At 48.1% G+C, this 17093-nt stretch overlaps 1 protein-coding gene across 1 annotated transcript in view; it reads left to right on the top strand.

The window, feature by feature from the left end:
* greb1 (growth regulating estrogen receptor binding 1) overlaps window positions 1–16473 on the top strand; it is a 252071-nt gene extending 235598 nt beyond the window's left edge. The window contains exons 31-32 of the mRNA XM_038800249.1: window positions 1740–1878; window positions 12160–16473. Coding sequence (XP_038656177.1) covers window positions 1740–1878; window positions 12160–12323 — 303 coding nt within the window. The 3' untranslated portion in view covers window positions 12324–16473. The remainder of the gene's footprint in view (window positions 1–1739; window positions 1879–12159) is intronic.
* The last annotated feature ends 620 nt before the right edge of the window (window positions 16474–17093 follow it).

Raw genomic sequence — 17093 nt, 5'->3', positions numbered from 1 at the left:
CTGATTTCCGGGTAAGCGGTCTTCAGGACACGCGACAACGCAGAATTGCCGAGCAAAAACTTATAGCTAAGTTCCGCACGCATGAGTGCGGCCTCAACCGGGATCTTGGATTCATGTCGCATTACATTCACCCCCCCCACCATCTGGCCTGGACTTGCAAAATCCTACCAACTGTCCTGGTTTGAGACAATTCACACCTCTTTAACCTGGGATTACCCCCTATCTCTGGATCTGTAATGATTTGATTACCCGCAAATGCTCGCATTCCGAGCATTGTCTGGCATCTTTGACTTTGTCTATATGAATGTTTCTGGAACATATCTCTTCATTCATCTGAGGAAGGAGCAGTGCTCCGAAAGCTCGTGTTTGAAACAAACCTGTTGGACTTTAACCTGGTGTTGTAAGACTTCTTACTGTCCCCATCCGGGAGGCCCACGATTCTCACGTTCTGTCGGCGAGATCTGTTGTTCAGGTCCTCCAGCCTTTCCAGAAGCACTTTTTGCTGGTCTCTCAGCCTCTGAATCTCCACATCCGCCACCGTTTGAAAGTCAGCCTGCTCCTCCACTGACTTCTCCAACTGTTGGAGCTTCTCAGCCTGATCATCCAGCCTTTTTCCCATCCGATCAATCGACTTCTGAAGTGGCTCCAAGTTGTCACGCTTCAAAGCCAAAAAGCCCTCCTGCATAGTCTGCAGCAGCTGCCCCATTGTGGGCTGGGCTGTCAGCTCCTTGCTCTGAACACCAGCCATGCTGGTCTCTCTCACAGCCTCCACCGTGCCCTTACTCGACCACTTCTTCTGCTGTTTACGGTCCCTCCAGCTTCTTAGGTCCATACAATTTAGTATGGGTCCTGTGCCTGAGTACTGTTGCTTTCCAGTTCCGCGCTCAAAAGCTCAAAAAAGTCAGGGGAAAAGGTCTAAATGTCCGACCGAAACGGGAGCCACCAAATGTGCGACCTACTCCCTCATAGCCGCCACCGGAAGTCAATGGTCGCAAAATTTGATGTGAACAGAAGTATTGTTGAAAAAGATTGGCAGAAGGTGAATATATGAAATTATGTTCTTGGGGATTTGGTGGAGAATTTATTCCCAGAATAAAAAAAAGAAAGAAGCAGAGTTAGATGAGCTTGGTGAGATCTAGGAGGTGGGGGATATAAAGAGGGAGATGGCCTTGTTAACAATTGAGACCATGGGAATAGAGATGACAAGGTTGAACTTGGGTAGGAGAGTTTTGATAAAGGATGAGGTTTAGGGAGTACAGAAGGATAGTTCAGAAGAACGAAGGAAAGCAGAATTGAAATCAGCTGATGAAGTATTTGCTTAATGCAGTGGCTGAAGGAGGAAAGGGAACATGATATCATGATTGGGAAACACAGAGGGTATTATTATTAAACAATTTTAAGAGGTAACAGAGGTAAAACGCAGCGTGGAAGACTAGGAAGATTGGTGGGAGAGACCAACATGTGGCTGGTGATGAGAGCTACTGTAAACGAGGCTGACGATCCAATACTGAGCATTTCTCAGACTCAACCGTTTGGGCGCAGACATCATTCTCTGGATCCTGCAGGCTGGCAAATCTAATTTCACACTCAATTTTGTTGGTAGACAAAAGAAGTGTTCAGGATTATATTTGTTCCTACCTGAAACTTGTTATTTAAATCTGTAATTTTACATAAAAGCATTAAGTAAAAGATTTCAAGATGTCGTGATATTTATAATCTCCTTTATAAAAATGTTTCAGATTACCGTTTGCTTTGTGAGTTCACGTCCTCATTCTTTAAATATAAACACCTCTGGCCTTGCGTTCAGTGGACTTCTTCTGTATCTCTGTGACTCATTTGTCACATCTAGTATTTTGAGAAGATTCCACTTTCTGAAAGGTAAGGCTGTGTTTTATTAAACCTTTCTATTCTGGTCTTTGAAAAGTTTGCTTTTTTATTTTCTTGAGGATATATTTTTTAAATGGGCTTTCAGAGTTACTGGGGGTAATTTTAGCCACAAGTTATGAGTGGTTTGGGCTCGGCTGCATGTTATAATTTTAAATGTCACATTGCGTACCCAGTTCCATTTTAATGAAGGGGAGTGGAATGGAGGGAAAAGTGACTCCCCCAATCCCAGGAGGCAGGTTGGCCATTTAAATATGGTATTGAGGCTGCATGCCTCATACTTAGCCTATCTTCCATGTTTAACTCTAACTGGCTGGGTTTCCTGGTTCTTGGAAAACCCATTGGATAAAGGAAAGCAAGGTAGTTCTGTGTCCTTCAGGTTTATCAGCGAGAAGGAGCAGAAGTGTTTGCTCCTGGCCTGCCAAGATAACCTACTTCCCAGCCGCTCATTAGTCTTCCCGTCTATGATCAGATTCTTCTCTTAGATTGACGCCTGTGAGTATCAGAACCCCCACCTCCTTTTCCCCGCGATTCGGGCATCTTCAGGAACCCAGTAATGCGCTACTTCAACGCTATCAAAAATTGCATGGAGGCAGAAATGGACAAACCACAGGGACAGGCTGCAGCAATGTCGTTTCATCAACTAATACATAATACAACATCTGTGCTTTGTGTCACAATCACATAAAATCAAATCATCATATCTTTTAAAAAAAATTTTTTAGAGTACCCAGTTATTTTTTATTCAATTTGTGTGGCCAATCCATCTACCCTGCACATCTTTGGGTTCTGGGGGTGAGTCCCACACAGACACTGGGAGAATGTGCAAACTCCACACGGACAGTGACCCAGGGCTGGGGTCGAACTCAGGTCCTCAGTGTCATAAGGCAGCAGTGCTAACCACAGCGCTACCATGTCGCCTCATATCATCATATTGTAAAGTGGTCCATGAGTTAATAATCTGTAAGTAGCCCATTTTAATTTTTCACTGGTTCAATTTAAAAATAACCCAACAGTGAAGCTTTATTCTTAAACAAGATAAATATTAATTTATTGTGAAACTACTGCTGAAAGTTACTTAAATAAAGTGATAAAGATATTCCTTAAAATGCAGATACAAAAATCAGAAAACAGATGAAGGAAAGATATTTAAAGATGAGAGCTCCAATCAGTTTCTATGAGTTAATTTTGTAGCTTTATTGTTTGAATTCCTTCTTTCTGAAGTGGAGGGATTGAAACTTGAGGTTCAGTTAAACAACTGCATTGGCTTCTGCAGTTGAATAGTTGGTGTTTGCTTTTTTTTGTGTGGACTGAACTGACCAGGACTAGCGTGTTCTGGAGGAGAGAAGCTTTCTTATTCCTCACTAGTTCTGTGGTTATGTCACATGAAGATCGTCTGGACACTTCCTGCAGTTAATTAATTAATACCTTTTCCTTTTTAAAACAAATTTTTAAAATAGTTTTATTCAAATTTTCAACAACAAATGTTACCACAACAAAGAAAAACAGTAAACCCCCCCCCCCCCCCCCCCCCCCCCGCCCCTCCAACTACAAAAGCAATAAATTAACAAGAAAAAGAAATCGGCATAAAACCATGAAAACGAACCCCTGTAACAAGCCCGGTTCCAACCTGGAGCCAACCACTTTTGACAAGGTCCCCGCCACCCCCTTCCAAAAGCCCTCCAACGCTGGACACGCCCAAAACATGTGGGTGTGATTCGCTGGGCTCCCCGAACACCTGCCACACCTGTCCTGCCCCCCAAAGAACCGGCTCAGCCTGGTCCCAGTCATATGCGCTCTATGCAGCACCTTTAGTTGGATTAGACTAAGCCATGCGCAAGAGGAGGAGGAATTCACCCTCCGCAGGGCGTCCGCCACGTCTCCTCATCTATCTCCTCTCCCAGCTCCTCCTCCCACTTCGCTTTCAGCTCCTCCACCGAGGCCTCCTCCCCCTCCTGCATCACCTGATAAATTGCCGCGATCCTACCCTCACCGACCCACGTCCCCGAGAGCACCCTATCCTGCACCCCCCCTTGGCGGCAATAGCGGAAACCCCGCCACCTGCTGACTAACAAACGCCCTAATCTGCATATACCTGAAGGTATTTCCTGGGGGGAGACCCCAGTTTCCCTCCAACTCCTCTAAGGTCGCAAACATCCCGTCAAGGAAGAGGTCCCCCATCCGCCTGATACCTGCCCTGTGCCAACTCAGAAACCCTCCATCTATCCTCCCTGGTACAAACCGGTGCATCCCCCGTATCGGGGACCAAACTGAGGTCTTCACTTCCCCCCATGCCGCCTCCACTGCCCCCAGTTTTAAGGGTAGCCACCACTTCCGGACTCATAGAGTACCTTGCCGGGGGAGTGGGAGCGGGGCCTTCACCAGCGCCTCTAAGCTCGTGCCCACACAGGACGCCGCCTCCATCCTCTTCCATGCGGCTCCCTCCCCCTCCATCACCCACCTCCGAATCATTCCCACGTTCGCAGCCCAGTAATACCCACACAGGTTGGGCAATGCCAGTCCACCCACCTCCCTGCCTCGCTCCAGAAATACCCTCCTCACCCTCAGGGTCTTCTGCGCCCACACAAACCCCGTAATACTCCTGCTGACCCTCCTAAAGAAAGCCTTCGGGATCATGATGGGTAAACACTGGAAGAGGAACAGAAACCTCGGGAGCACCGTCATCTTAACCGACTGGACCCTGCCCGCTAGGGAGAGTGGCAACACATCCCACCTCCTGAACCCCTCCTCCATCTGCTCCACCGGCCTCGTAAAGTTTAACCTATGCAGGGCCCCCCAGCTCCTGGCCATCTGGACCCCCGCCAGGGGCTCCATCACAAACGCGAACAGCAGGGGAGACGAGGGGCACCCCTGCCTCGTCCCCCAGTACAACCGAAGGTCCTCCAACCTCCTCCCGTTCGTCACCACGCTTGCCACCGGAGCATTATACAACAGCCTCAGCCACCTAATGAATCCCTCACCAAACCCAAACCTCCTCAATACCTCCCACAGGTAGCTCCACTCCACCCTGTCAAAGGCTTTCTCCGCATCCATCGATGCCACTATCTCCGCCTTTGCGTCCACTGCCGACATCATTATGATGTTGAGAAGCCGCCGCACATTAACGTTCAACTGCCTCCCCTTCACAAAACCCGCTTGGTCCTCGTGAATAACCTACGGGACCACATCCTCCACCCTCCTGGCCAGTATTTTGGCCAGCAGTTTCACGTTCACATTGAGGAGCGAGATCGGCCTGTAAGACCCACACTGGAGGGGGTCCTTATCACGCTTCAAAATTAATGAAATTAATGCCCTGGTCACCGTCGGGGGCAAGGCCCCCCCCTCCCTTGCCTCATTCAAGGTCCTCACTAACAGCGGGCCCAACAGGTCTGAAAACATCTTATAAAATTCCACCGAGAACCCATCAGGCCCTGGTGCTTTCCCTGACTGCATACCCCCCATCGCATTGGCTAGCTCATCCAGCTCGACTGGCGCCCCCAGACCCTCCGTCTGCTCCTCCCCTACTCTCGGGAATCGAGCCTGTCCAAAAAGCGGTCCGTTCCACCCTCCTCCCCGGGGGCACTGAGCGGTATAACTCCTCATAGAAGGTCCTGAACATTCCGTTAATGCCCCTTGCACTCCGCACCAGATTCCCTCCTCCGTCCCTAACTCCCCCTATCTCCCTCGCCGCTTCCCGCTTCCGGAGCTGGTGGGCCAGCATCCGACTTGCCTTCTCCCCGTACTCATATACCGCCCCTTGCGCCCTCCTCCACTGCGCCTCCGCTTTCCTGGTGGTCAATATATCGAACTCCGCATGGAGATTATGACGCTTCCTCAAAAGCCTTTCTTCCGGGACCTCCGCGTACCTCCTGTCCACCCTTACCATTTCTTCCACCAACCTCTCCCTCTCCCTTTTCTCCCCCCCTCCCTGTGTGCCCGAATAGAAATCATTTCCCCCTTAACCACCGCCTTCAGCGCTTCCCAGACCACCCCGACCTGCACCTCCCCTTTGTTATTAGTTTCCAAATACCCGTCTATACACCTACGGACCTGCCCACATACCTCCTCGTCCAACAGCAGCCCCACCTTTAACCTCCACAGCAGGCGTTGGTCCTTCCCCTCCCCCAGCTCCAGGTCCACCCAATGCGGAGCGTGGTCAGATATGGCTATCGCCGAGTACTCCGCCCCTACCACCCTCGGAATCAGCGCCCTGCTGAGGACAATAAAGTCAATCTGGGAGTAAGCCTTGTGGACATGGGAGAAAAACGAGAACTCCCTACCCCCCGGCCTCGTAAACCTCCAAGGGTCCACCCCTCCCATCTGGTCCATGAACCCCCTCAGCACTGTGGCCGCCGCCGGCCTCTTACCAGTCCTGGACCTAGAACGATCCAGTGCTGGGTCCAGCACTGTATTAAAATCTCCTCCCATTATCAAGCCCCCCGCCTCAATATCTGGAATCCGGCCCAGCATGCGCCGCATGAAGCCTTCATCGTCCCAATTTGTGGCATACACATTGACCAGTACCACCCGCTCCCCTTGGAGTCTACCGCTCACCATAAAGTATCTGCCACAACTATCCGCTACCACACTTGACGCCACAAACGACAGACTCTTCCCCACCCCCCGAACACTTGCCCAACCCACCCCCTGCTCAGCCTTGCCTGATCCGCCACCTTAAGGTGCGTTTCCTGGAGAATAGCCACATCCACCCTCAGCCCCTTCAAATGCGCAACCACCCGGGCCCGCTTAACCGGCCCATTCAGCCCCCTTACATTCCATGTGACCAGTCGAATCGGGGGGCTATTCCCCCTCCCTCTCCGCCGGTCAGCCATAACTCTCCCTCGGCCAACCGCGCGCCCGCAAAACCCACACGGCGCGTTCCCCACGGTGGCAGATCCCCATCTCGAACCCGCCTAGCACCATCTGTTCATCTGTTCCCCTACGGCGCTTCCAGCAGCAACCCGGTACCCCCCCCCAGCTAGGGCCCCCCCTAGCTGCGTTGCCCCTCTCATCGTGCTTCCGTAAGTCAGCTGACTCCTGCTGACCCCGGCTGCTCCCGCCACCTCAACGACCCCCCCCCCCCCCGGTGTAAGTCAACCACCCCTCCCCTCCCGACCGTTACAGACCCCTCCCATTCCGACTCCGGCGCGGGAAAAAGCCTGCGCTTCCAACTTAAACCCCGCCCCCTAACCAAAAACGCGGGAAAGAAAGGCGCGCGCCCCAACAGGCCTACAAAACATCTCCCCAGCGTTCCACCAGAAAGAAAGGAATCGAAATAATTTTTTTTTTAAACCCCACAAAACCAACAGAAAACTACAAGGGAGAACAGAGCCTCCGGACAATATACATCGGCCTCCAATCCCCCCTCAATCCTCAGTTCGAGTCCAACTTCTCTGCCTGGACAAAGGCCCAGGCCTCTTCCGGGGAGTCAAAATAGTACTGGCGATCTTTATAAGTGACCCAGAGGCGTGCCAGCTGTAACAGGCCAAACTTCACCCCTCTCTTGTGCAGCACTGCCTTCGACCGGTTATAACCAGCCCTTTTCTTCGCCACCTCCGCGCTCCAGTCCTGATAAATCCGGACCTATGCATTCTCCCACCTGCTGCTCCTCCTTTTTAGCCCATCTCAGCACGCATTCTCGGTCGATGAAGCGGTGAAAACGGACCAGCACCGCCCTTGGCGGCTCGTTCGGCCTGGGCTTCCTCAGCAACACCCGATGGGCACCTTCCAGCTCCAAGGGCCCTTGGAAGGACCCCGCTCCCATCAGCGAGTTCAGCATCAAGACCACATAGGCCCCCAGGTCCGAAACCTGCAGCCCCTCCGGGAGGCCCAGGATCCGCAAGTTCTTCCACCGCGAGCGGTTCTCCATTTCCTCCATCCTCGCTTGCCATTTCTTGTGGAGCGCCTCGTGCGACTCCACCTTCACTGCCAGACCTACGATTTCATCCTCATTCTCCGAGGCCTTTTGCCGTAACTCGCGGATCTCTGCACCCTGGGTCATCTGGTTCGCCATGAGCTTATCCAGTGAGGCCTTAAGCGGTTCCAGCAGCTCCGCTTTCAGCTCTCTGGAGCTGCTCTTGCGCCCACTGCTGCCACGCTGCCGGTTCCCCACCCGCCACCATCTTGTTCTTCCTGCCTCGCACCTTTCTCTGTTGCAAAGACGATATTTTGACCGCCCCGCTCCTGGTCCAGTCTATCCACCGGCAGATAGGCGCAGCAGATGTGTTCCCCCACCGGGAAAAGGCCAACCAGCGCCGCTACGGGCCCTTAGAAGAGCCCAGAAGTCCGGATATAGCTGGAGCCACCGAACGTGTGGCTTAGCTCCGCATCACCGCAACCGGAAGTCGTCTACCTTTTCCTTCTTGACTCCTGGTGGCAGAGAGAAATTTAATTAAGAGAATTTTGAAACCTCATTGATGATGTGTCTCAGAGTTGGGGGAACCCCGGGGATTCCAGCGTGTTACCATTGAGAGTTGTGTGTTGCTATTATCTCTCTCCCTGGATTTTAAGATGGTTTCTTACAGTTTACTTTATACAGTTCATAAAATGGCTGCTATGTCAAGAAGCCATTGTTTCATCAGGCAAAGAAGTTCACAATGTTTTGGTCCTTTGAAGTCCCTTCCTGTCTCTTCTTCCCTTAGAAGTAAAAGGGTTTCTCACATATTTTAGAATTCTCAGTGGATATTCCGGGAGGGGTCTTTGCATCTTAATGATTCTTCATAGCCAGCTCTGGAGTCAAATCAACCTTCACCCTATCCACCAGGCTAGCAAAGTTAAGTTTATGGAGCGAGGCCCAATCATGGTTTCCCAGATAACGGAAGCTAGTCCTGGCCAGGCGAAATGGCCACCACCCCAGCTCCCCTACAAGATTCAGCTTGTACTCCGAGAAGGAGCCAAAACTTCCAAACAGCTTCAATATCTCCTCCACATTGGAGCGTGGGTCCATGATATATAGTAACAAATCATGAACATATAAGGACACTCTATGCTCCTTCCTCCCCACGCTCTATCCTACTCCATCTGGTGGATGACCTCAACGCAATGGCCAGCGGCTGAATTGCTAAGGCAAACAAAAGCAGGGGCAATGGACATGCCTTGTACCCTTATTCAGTTGAAAATAGCCCAAGCTCAGGGTATTAGTACTCCTGCTCGCAGTGGGGGCCCTGAACAAAAGCGCAATTCATGATATAAATTTTGGCTTGAAGCCAAACCTTCCAAGAATTTCAGAGGGTACTCCCACTCAACCCTATCAATCGCTTTCTAACCTCCATCAAAATAACCACCTCTAGCTCTGGCCATAAGGAGGGTGACAGCACAATGTTTAAAAATCTTTGAATGTTGGCTGACAACTTTCAACCCTTCACAAAACCAGTCTGCTCCTCCAAAATCACCCCCGGAAGGCATGGAATCATTAAACATATCCAGCAGAAGTGGTCTGCAAATTGTTAGTAAAATTCGATTGGGAATCCATCCGGACTCAGTGCTTTGTCCATCTGCATTTAACTAATACAGTTCGTGACCTCCTTAGGCTCTATCAATGCCTCCAACTTTTTTTCTTTTATTCATTTATGGGATGTGGACGTCACTGGTTCGGCCAGCATTTATTGCCCCTCCCTAGTTGCCCTTCAGAAGGTGGTGATGAGATGCCTTCTTGAACCACTGCAGTCCTTCAGGTGGAGCTAGACCCATTATGCTGTTAGAGAGGGAGTTCCAGAATTTTGTCCCAGCGACAGTGAAGGAATGGTGATATATTTCCAATTTGGGGTGGTGAATGACTAGGAGGGGAACCTCCAAGTGGTGGGGTTCCCAGATATCTACTGCTCTTGTCCTTCTAGATGGTAGTGGTCATGGGTTTGGAGCTCCTGCCTTCTCTCCTGCTCCACCTCCTCCAGAAAGGCCAACCGATCCAAAAACTGTTTCATTGATGATCATTCCTCTGGTGGCTCTGACTTATACAGCTCTCGATGGACTCCTCATTAACCTTTGCTGGGGCGTAAACTAACCCGTCGGCCAAGTCCCTGATCTGCACTATCTCCCATCTGCCATCTCAGCTAACAGACGACCAACCTTCTCCCCAGATTGTGGAGGCTTTGGTGGTGATCGTTCAGGAATCACTGGAGGTAGGGAGGGTTCCAGAGGACTGGAAAGTAACTAATTTAACATCGCTGTTTAAGAAAGGATGGAGGCAGGAGTCGGGAAATTATAGGCTAGTTAGCCTGACTTTGGACATTGGTAAGATTTTAGAATCCATTAAAGATGAGATTGCAAGGGCAGCACGGTAGCCTAGTGGTTAGCACAGCTGCCTCACGGCGCTGAGGTCCCAGGTTCGATCCCGGCTCTGGTTCACTGTCCATGTGGAGTTTGCACACCCTCCCCCACCAACTTTCCAAACACCTTAAACATATAGTCCGTAGAGTTTGAGTCCTCTAAACCCTCCCGTAGCTTATCAACTCTTAGATTTTGCCACCTGGAATGATTCTCCAGATCACCCACCTTGGCCTTCAATGCTTTACACTCTTCAGACAGCAATGTCATCTCTGCATCCAGGCAGACAACTTATCATGATGGTCCAAGAGTGCCACATCCACCTTCTGAATCACTGCATCTTGCACAACTATCTGCTGGTCCATCTTCTCCAAGGCTGCCTGAATAGGGGCCAAATCCCACGCCATTGCCTTCTCCAGGTCCTCAGTGACTGCCGGCTGCTTCTTTAATTCGGCCAGCAAGAAGCCTGCCAATGTCTCAGTCAGAGAGGCCAACGACGCAGCAGAAACTTATGCCATGTTCCCACCCACTGAGGCCCAAGGAATGTCTGAGTCTGAAGAAGATTCCTTGCCCGACTTCTGACTTGTATTGTACTTGTTGGGCATTACGTTTATGAGGGGACTTTATTACATCAAACTACCCCCAAAATTGCCCATAAACCAGGCAAAATCAAAGTACCTTGGTGGGAGCCACCACGTGTGCGACTGCTCACCACATAGCTGCCACCGGAAGTCAGGTAAAAAGGATTTTAATAGATAACATTATTAAGATCTAATCATCTAAGAAGAAAATGCACCCCATGAACATAATTTCTAATATTTAGATGCAATAAATATTTCATTTTATTAAAGAGAGTGTAAGTTTAAAATGTAGGCTGTGATTCTCCAGGTCTGCCCGCAGAATCCATCGTCAGGCCAAAATGGGGATTTGCGGCAGTCCCGTCATGAGTCTCCACGTCAACCCCGCCAGCCATAGTGAGTTTCCCAACGTCCCTATCAAGTTTTCCACCCCCACCTGGCAGGAACATGCAAATAGAGCTATTTTACATCTCACTGTCAGGCAGGACATCCAACGCGCTTGCCAGCAGGGATGCTCAAGCCCCATAAGCTGAGAGTCCCGCTGGTGTGAATTGGTGCAACTATTGCAGAACATAGACCTGGTGGCTTGCAGTCCGAGGGTGGCAAGGTGCTAAGTACCCTCCCAATAATTGCCACTAGGGAGCCGAAGGAGCTTCTTTATGGGAGGTGGGTGTCAGGGGGGCTTGCACTGGGCTGGAGGGACTCAAGTTGAGGGTCCTTCCTGGGCTGGGATTGGTTGGCTGCTCTCCCCATCGGCAGCCTTTAAACCCTTTAAGCAGTTGCTATGTAAAAATAAAGTGAAAGTGTTCTTAACTGCACCCCATACTATTTAAACAGTCACTCCGTATCTCAGAAATACACAGCCCTCTCAGAAAAGTGAAAGCATTCTCATCTGTACCCCTAAACCCTTTAAAATAACAATCAATTTGCCACGTTTAACAGTCTGAGAGATGAAGGTAAAAGCATTTTCTTTTAAGTGGTGGAAACCTTTGAAATGGTTTTTGCATATTCCATTTCTTTGCCCAAAGTACAGAAGTTTGTGTGTCTGCTTACAAGGCTGAAGGCTTTGATTTGTAGTGTTTACAATCAATGTCATGCCCCATTGCTACATGTTTTCTGATTGACAGGATGAGGCAGTTTCAAAGAGGAGATTGAGATTGTCTTTTTTTATAGCTCTGCAGGGATAAATTAACTCAGGCTAGCAGGTGTGTTCATAACTGCAGTTTTATGAATCTGCCTCTTTGTTCTCAAGTGCTTCTTGGAAAGTGCAGCTGTGCTGCCCCTGCCCACGGTTTTGGATTCATGCTTTTGAAAGAATGTATTGGCATATTCTGCATAATATTCAAAGCGTTTTAAATATGTTTAATTCTCCACTGCCATTTTAATAGACACTACCTTGGCCTGTATTGACTTTGCAATTTCATTTGTGTAGGTGCCACGTTGTGTGTAATTTGTCAAGATCGTAGCTCTCTACGCCAGACTGTTGTGAGACTGGAGCTGGAAGATGAGTGGCAGTTCAGATTAAGAGATGAATTCCAGACAGCAAACTCCCAAGAGGACAAGCCACTCTTTTTTCTGACTGGACGACATGTCTAAGGCATGAGAATTTCCTCGTAACACACACACTGCAAAAATGAGCACTCCAGAAGTAACACAGAATTTCCCTTTGAGCCATGAGCATATTAAAGTTTTAACAGTGTTTAAAAAACACCTGATAAGAATGATACCAAATTAATCAACTGTCAAGACTGGTATGCATCAAGAACAAGTTCCTGTAAACATTCATCAATTTTATGCACTGCCTTAACATATATTTTAAAAATAGAATTTTTGAAGTATCTTTACTTGCCTGAATAATAGACGTGTACGTGTTAATGTTTTGTGTAGTTTTAGAGTAAATGATTTTGTAATTGATCCACTTTGAAATGTCCTGGTTTGCATCACTGCTCTGCTGTTTTGAAAGGAATCAGGAAATGTCCCCTCCTCACTAGATACTGTGGTAATTGGTGGAAAATCTGCACTTTAAAACCTTTTAACTGTGAGAAGTATAATGAGGGACTGAACTCTTAAATAGCCCCTGCAGGTAATGGATTGATTCATAATCTGGCATTATGAAACATTTGACATGGTGAATAGCAATGGGCTTTAAACCCCTTTGAGGACTGAAAGGCTTTTTCTGTTTCTTTCTTTTGGATTAAGGGCCGAAGTTATACAAATTCATCAGAAGTTTATAGGCACTGGCATATTTGGTTAATCCATTACATCCTGATTTCATAGTCCTTTTAGGATTATACTTTGATACGTTGAATTTATTGGCATACTTTTTGCATACATAGAAGATAATGTGTGCCAGCGATTCAATATTGGCCGTGGAGTGGGGCTATCAGTTTAGGAAGATGGAGTATCAAATTGTGCTTATACAGTCTAAGAATTGTTCCTTGAAATTGTGTGGGGGGACGGAGGGATTGGATGGTTGGAATTATATCTCCAATTGTTCCTGTTTGTCTTTATTTTTCATTTTTCCATGATCCCAGTTCAGCCATTGAAGTTTGGATTGTCTGGATCCAAAACCTAAATTGATCCACATGTGGTAGAATTCACATAAAGTTCAAAATTTAAAAAAAAAAATTTATTGCAGCATTTCTGTTGCGTTGATATTGTCAGCATTTGGGAAGTTCTAAAAAAGAAAAATCAAGTGGTCACACTAAAAGCTGACAGTAAGATTTTCCAATGGATAGATATTTGGAAAAGTGGAAAATAAAGCGAAATAAATACATTTTTCAGGGTAAAGGGTTAAATCACTGTTTAGGAACATGTTGCATAATAGAGTGCAATTCTCTAATTGCCTGAAGGGCAACTTGCATACACATTAAATGCTTTCTGTGCTTTGTGTAGAAGCTTGAAATATCAGTTTTCACCTCAACTGGAGGAACTAGTGTCATGTCATAGAGGTTGAACGTCATTTTATGGTATTTTATATCCAAATCAGTAATTATCAGAACATTGAAGTACGTGCTGAGGAGTGTAAATGCTAATTACTACTGAATGGTAAGATGGTCTGTTTTGCTCAAAGGTCAATCTAACGCATAAAATATAGGAGAATGATTTTAACTCTGTCCGCCTGACTAGAAGTGGCCAGGCAAGTGATTCAAACAGCTGTAGAACATGTACCTCTGCATCCCAGATTGCAGCCAGAAGTGGCTATGGCGCCCACCATAAATAGGTGGGGGCCTTAGGACTATGTTAAAATTGAGGTCTTGTGATGGAAGAATTAGGACCCCCAGAGCGATTTTAACTAAACCGTGGGAGTCTCAGCCAGCACTGTGCCAGCAAGCAAATCTGGGACTAGAATCGGCTCAGAACACTGAAGTAATTTTTGAATTTGTTTCCCTCTGGGGACAGAAAGGGTAGGTGTGCTCCTCTGAGTTCCATGGAAACTTTTGGCCTCCTTTGCCTGGGGCTTTCCTCCCTCTCCTCGGCTTTGTTAGCATTTTGTAGCTTCTGATTGTTGAGGTCTCAAAGTGACGTGACAATTGTCCTTGAATGTGTAAACCTCTAGTTATTTCTCCAGTGTCTGCAACTCTTTGCATTCCATGTCATTTGACTGCATTTTAACCACTTACATCACTGATTCTAAAGAAATATGAAGTGTTGCATCTATTAAATCTCATGCAACGACATTTCCGTTTTGGTTTGACATCACTCCACTGGCTTAGAAATCAAGCCATGCCATACGTTTGACTAAGAAATATAAATGTTGGCTAATGCTGGGATTGAATTATTAGCTGATAGTAAAGGAGGCACTGATGCAAAATTCTGCTTCCTATATGAACCCTTGATCCGTACTAACTTCAGAGTGAGGCGGCTGCTTCAAAGGTTAAGCAGGTAAGCTCACCCGTTGTTCCCGTGGTGGAGGGGGAGGATGCCCCTCCTTGATGAGGGGTTGGGGTTGCTCCCCTTGTCAGCAGGGGGTCAACCTGTTTGGCGGGTAGGGGAGCCTGCCTCTGGATGATGGCATCAAGTGTGCCCATTCAAAATAGCGGCCCAACACCAGTCGGCACAGTGAAATCGACGTTGTGCATTATTTTGCAAAGCAATGATCTGTGAATACCACCTAGGCAACGCTCCTAATGCCATAGGGATAGTCCGGATTCTCCGCTGGCAGGAGCACTTTATCTCTGGAATGGAGAACCCGGCCCACAGTTTTAAATTTTTACTTACCTCATCAAGCTCAATACCTATGGAATTGAAGTCCATAGGTGCGATCTACTGGCTGTTCATGCCAGCGGGTTATTCCAGTCCCACACCGGAGCACGGGTTTCTCGGCAACAAGGGGTGCAATCACCGGGAAATCCTATTGACAATGGCGGATTCAGTAAACCCACTGGCGGGCCACCTCGCTGCCGAAAAACATGCAGCGTGTTAGTCGGTAAATCCCACAGAAAATACCTACTTAGAATTTTTACCCTAAGGGTCTACAAGACATTTTAAACATTACAATTGTCAAATTTTAACTTTACAGATTATTTTATTTATAAATTTACACATCTTTCCAAGTACAGTGCTAAAGTTTAAGTTCCACCATGAAGGCTTTGCAGTGATCCTGCTGTTTGTATATACGTTGTTTTTTTTTTGTTGAACAACATAACAAATCTAAATTGAACATAAGTGCCTTTGGTGCACATAAGATTTCTCAAAGTGTTCACAATCATGTGACTAAGTGAAAGCAGTGATACGAGTATAAAAACGAAAAATGGTGAAAATTCTCAGCATATCAGGCAGCACCTGTGGAGAGCGAAAAACAGATGTCGTGCTTGATTCTCTGGCCACACTGTACCCGTGTCGATTCTGCTATCCCCGGTGAATAGCGGGAAGGTCCCAAACGGGTTTCACTCTGGGCGACGCACATGCAGCACCCGACCCGATCTTAAAGTGAGTCTTAAAACTCATTTAAATATATGCAGAGCGGTCAAAATGACCCATTTGGGTTCTATTAATAGGCTGGGCACTGGATTCTCCAGGCCTGTGTGATTCTCCGGTCCCTGGGCCAGGATTCATGTGGATGAGATTTGGTGCAGTTACTTTCAGGCGTGGCCCTGACACGGTAGACCTCACAGTGGGCCAAGGGGTTTAATCTTTAAGGACGTTGCTCCAAAATCCATTGGAGGACCCCCTCCCTCCCCCACCCGCACAATGCAAATCCTGCCCAACAGATCTCCCATCACAGAACTGCCCATAAGTGACAACCCCAACAGAACCCTCCCATTACAGAGACCCCCCCATAAGAGAGACCCCCACTTGAAACCCCTTATTATAGAGACCCCTCATTAGAAAGACTCCATCAGAGCCCCCATTAGAGACCCCATTACAGAGACCCCATACCGCAGACCCCTATAAGAGAGACCACACCAGAAGCCCTCCCGTTACAGAGACCCCCCCCATAAGAGAGACCCCTGTAACCCCCCCATTACACAGACCCCCACCAGAGCCCCCCTCCCCCCCTCATGACAAAGACCCCAACCAGAGGACCCCCCATTACAGAGACCACCTGCTTGGAAGCTAGAGAGCAGACCAGACAGGGACAATGAAAGCATCACTGCTTTAAATCTCACCTGTGCCCTACACATGCTGGCTCAGGCAGGCGTAAATTCATTGAAATCAAAAACCACATCGACTGGGTTTAAACCCCCTCAGATTGTTGACCTTCAAGGCTTTCATTCACATCAATTCAATGGGAAATCGGTTATACTGGGCTGTGATTGATAGCTCGTACACAGCCAGCTGTCTGGATTGTTTAATTTCATTTCCTTTCACCCTTGAATAGAATTTACAGTGCAGAAGGAGGCCATTCGGCCCATTGAGTCTGCACTGGCTCTTGGAAAGAGCACCCTACCCAAGGTCAACACCTCCACCCTATCCCCATAACCCAGTAACCCCACCCAACACTAAGGGCAATTTTGGATACTAAGGGCAATTTATCATGGCCAATCCACCTACCCTGCACATCTTTGGACTGTGGGAGGAAACCCGGAGCACCCGGAGGAAACCCACGCACACACGGGGAGGATGTGCAGACTCCGCACAGACAGTGACCCAAGCCAGAATCGAACCTGGGACCCTGGAGCTGTGAAGCGATTGTGCTACCTGCAATGTTACCGTGCTGCCCACCTGGATCTCAAGTACCCAATTGTGAAACTAACTGCAATGTTTATAAACATCTATCTATGATTGATAGCTCTTGGCCGCATCAAAACCAGTTAAGAGTTCTCACTTCCTCTTTTTCAGTTCAGTGCTTTCTGCAGAGAAAAGAGAATTCTCTTCCCCCGCCGCTTGTCAATGGGATTTCCCATTGAAGCCACCTCACGC

This window comes from Scyliorhinus canicula, chromosome 6 (genome assembly GCF_902713615.1).
Source record: "Scyliorhinus canicula chromosome 6, sScyCan1.1, whole genome shotgun sequence".
Taxonomy (NCBI): Eukaryota; Metazoa; Chordata; class Chondrichthyes; order Carcharhiniformes; family Scyliorhinidae; genus Scyliorhinus; species Scyliorhinus canicula.
This window is presented reverse-complemented; position numbering and strand designations above follow the sequence as displayed.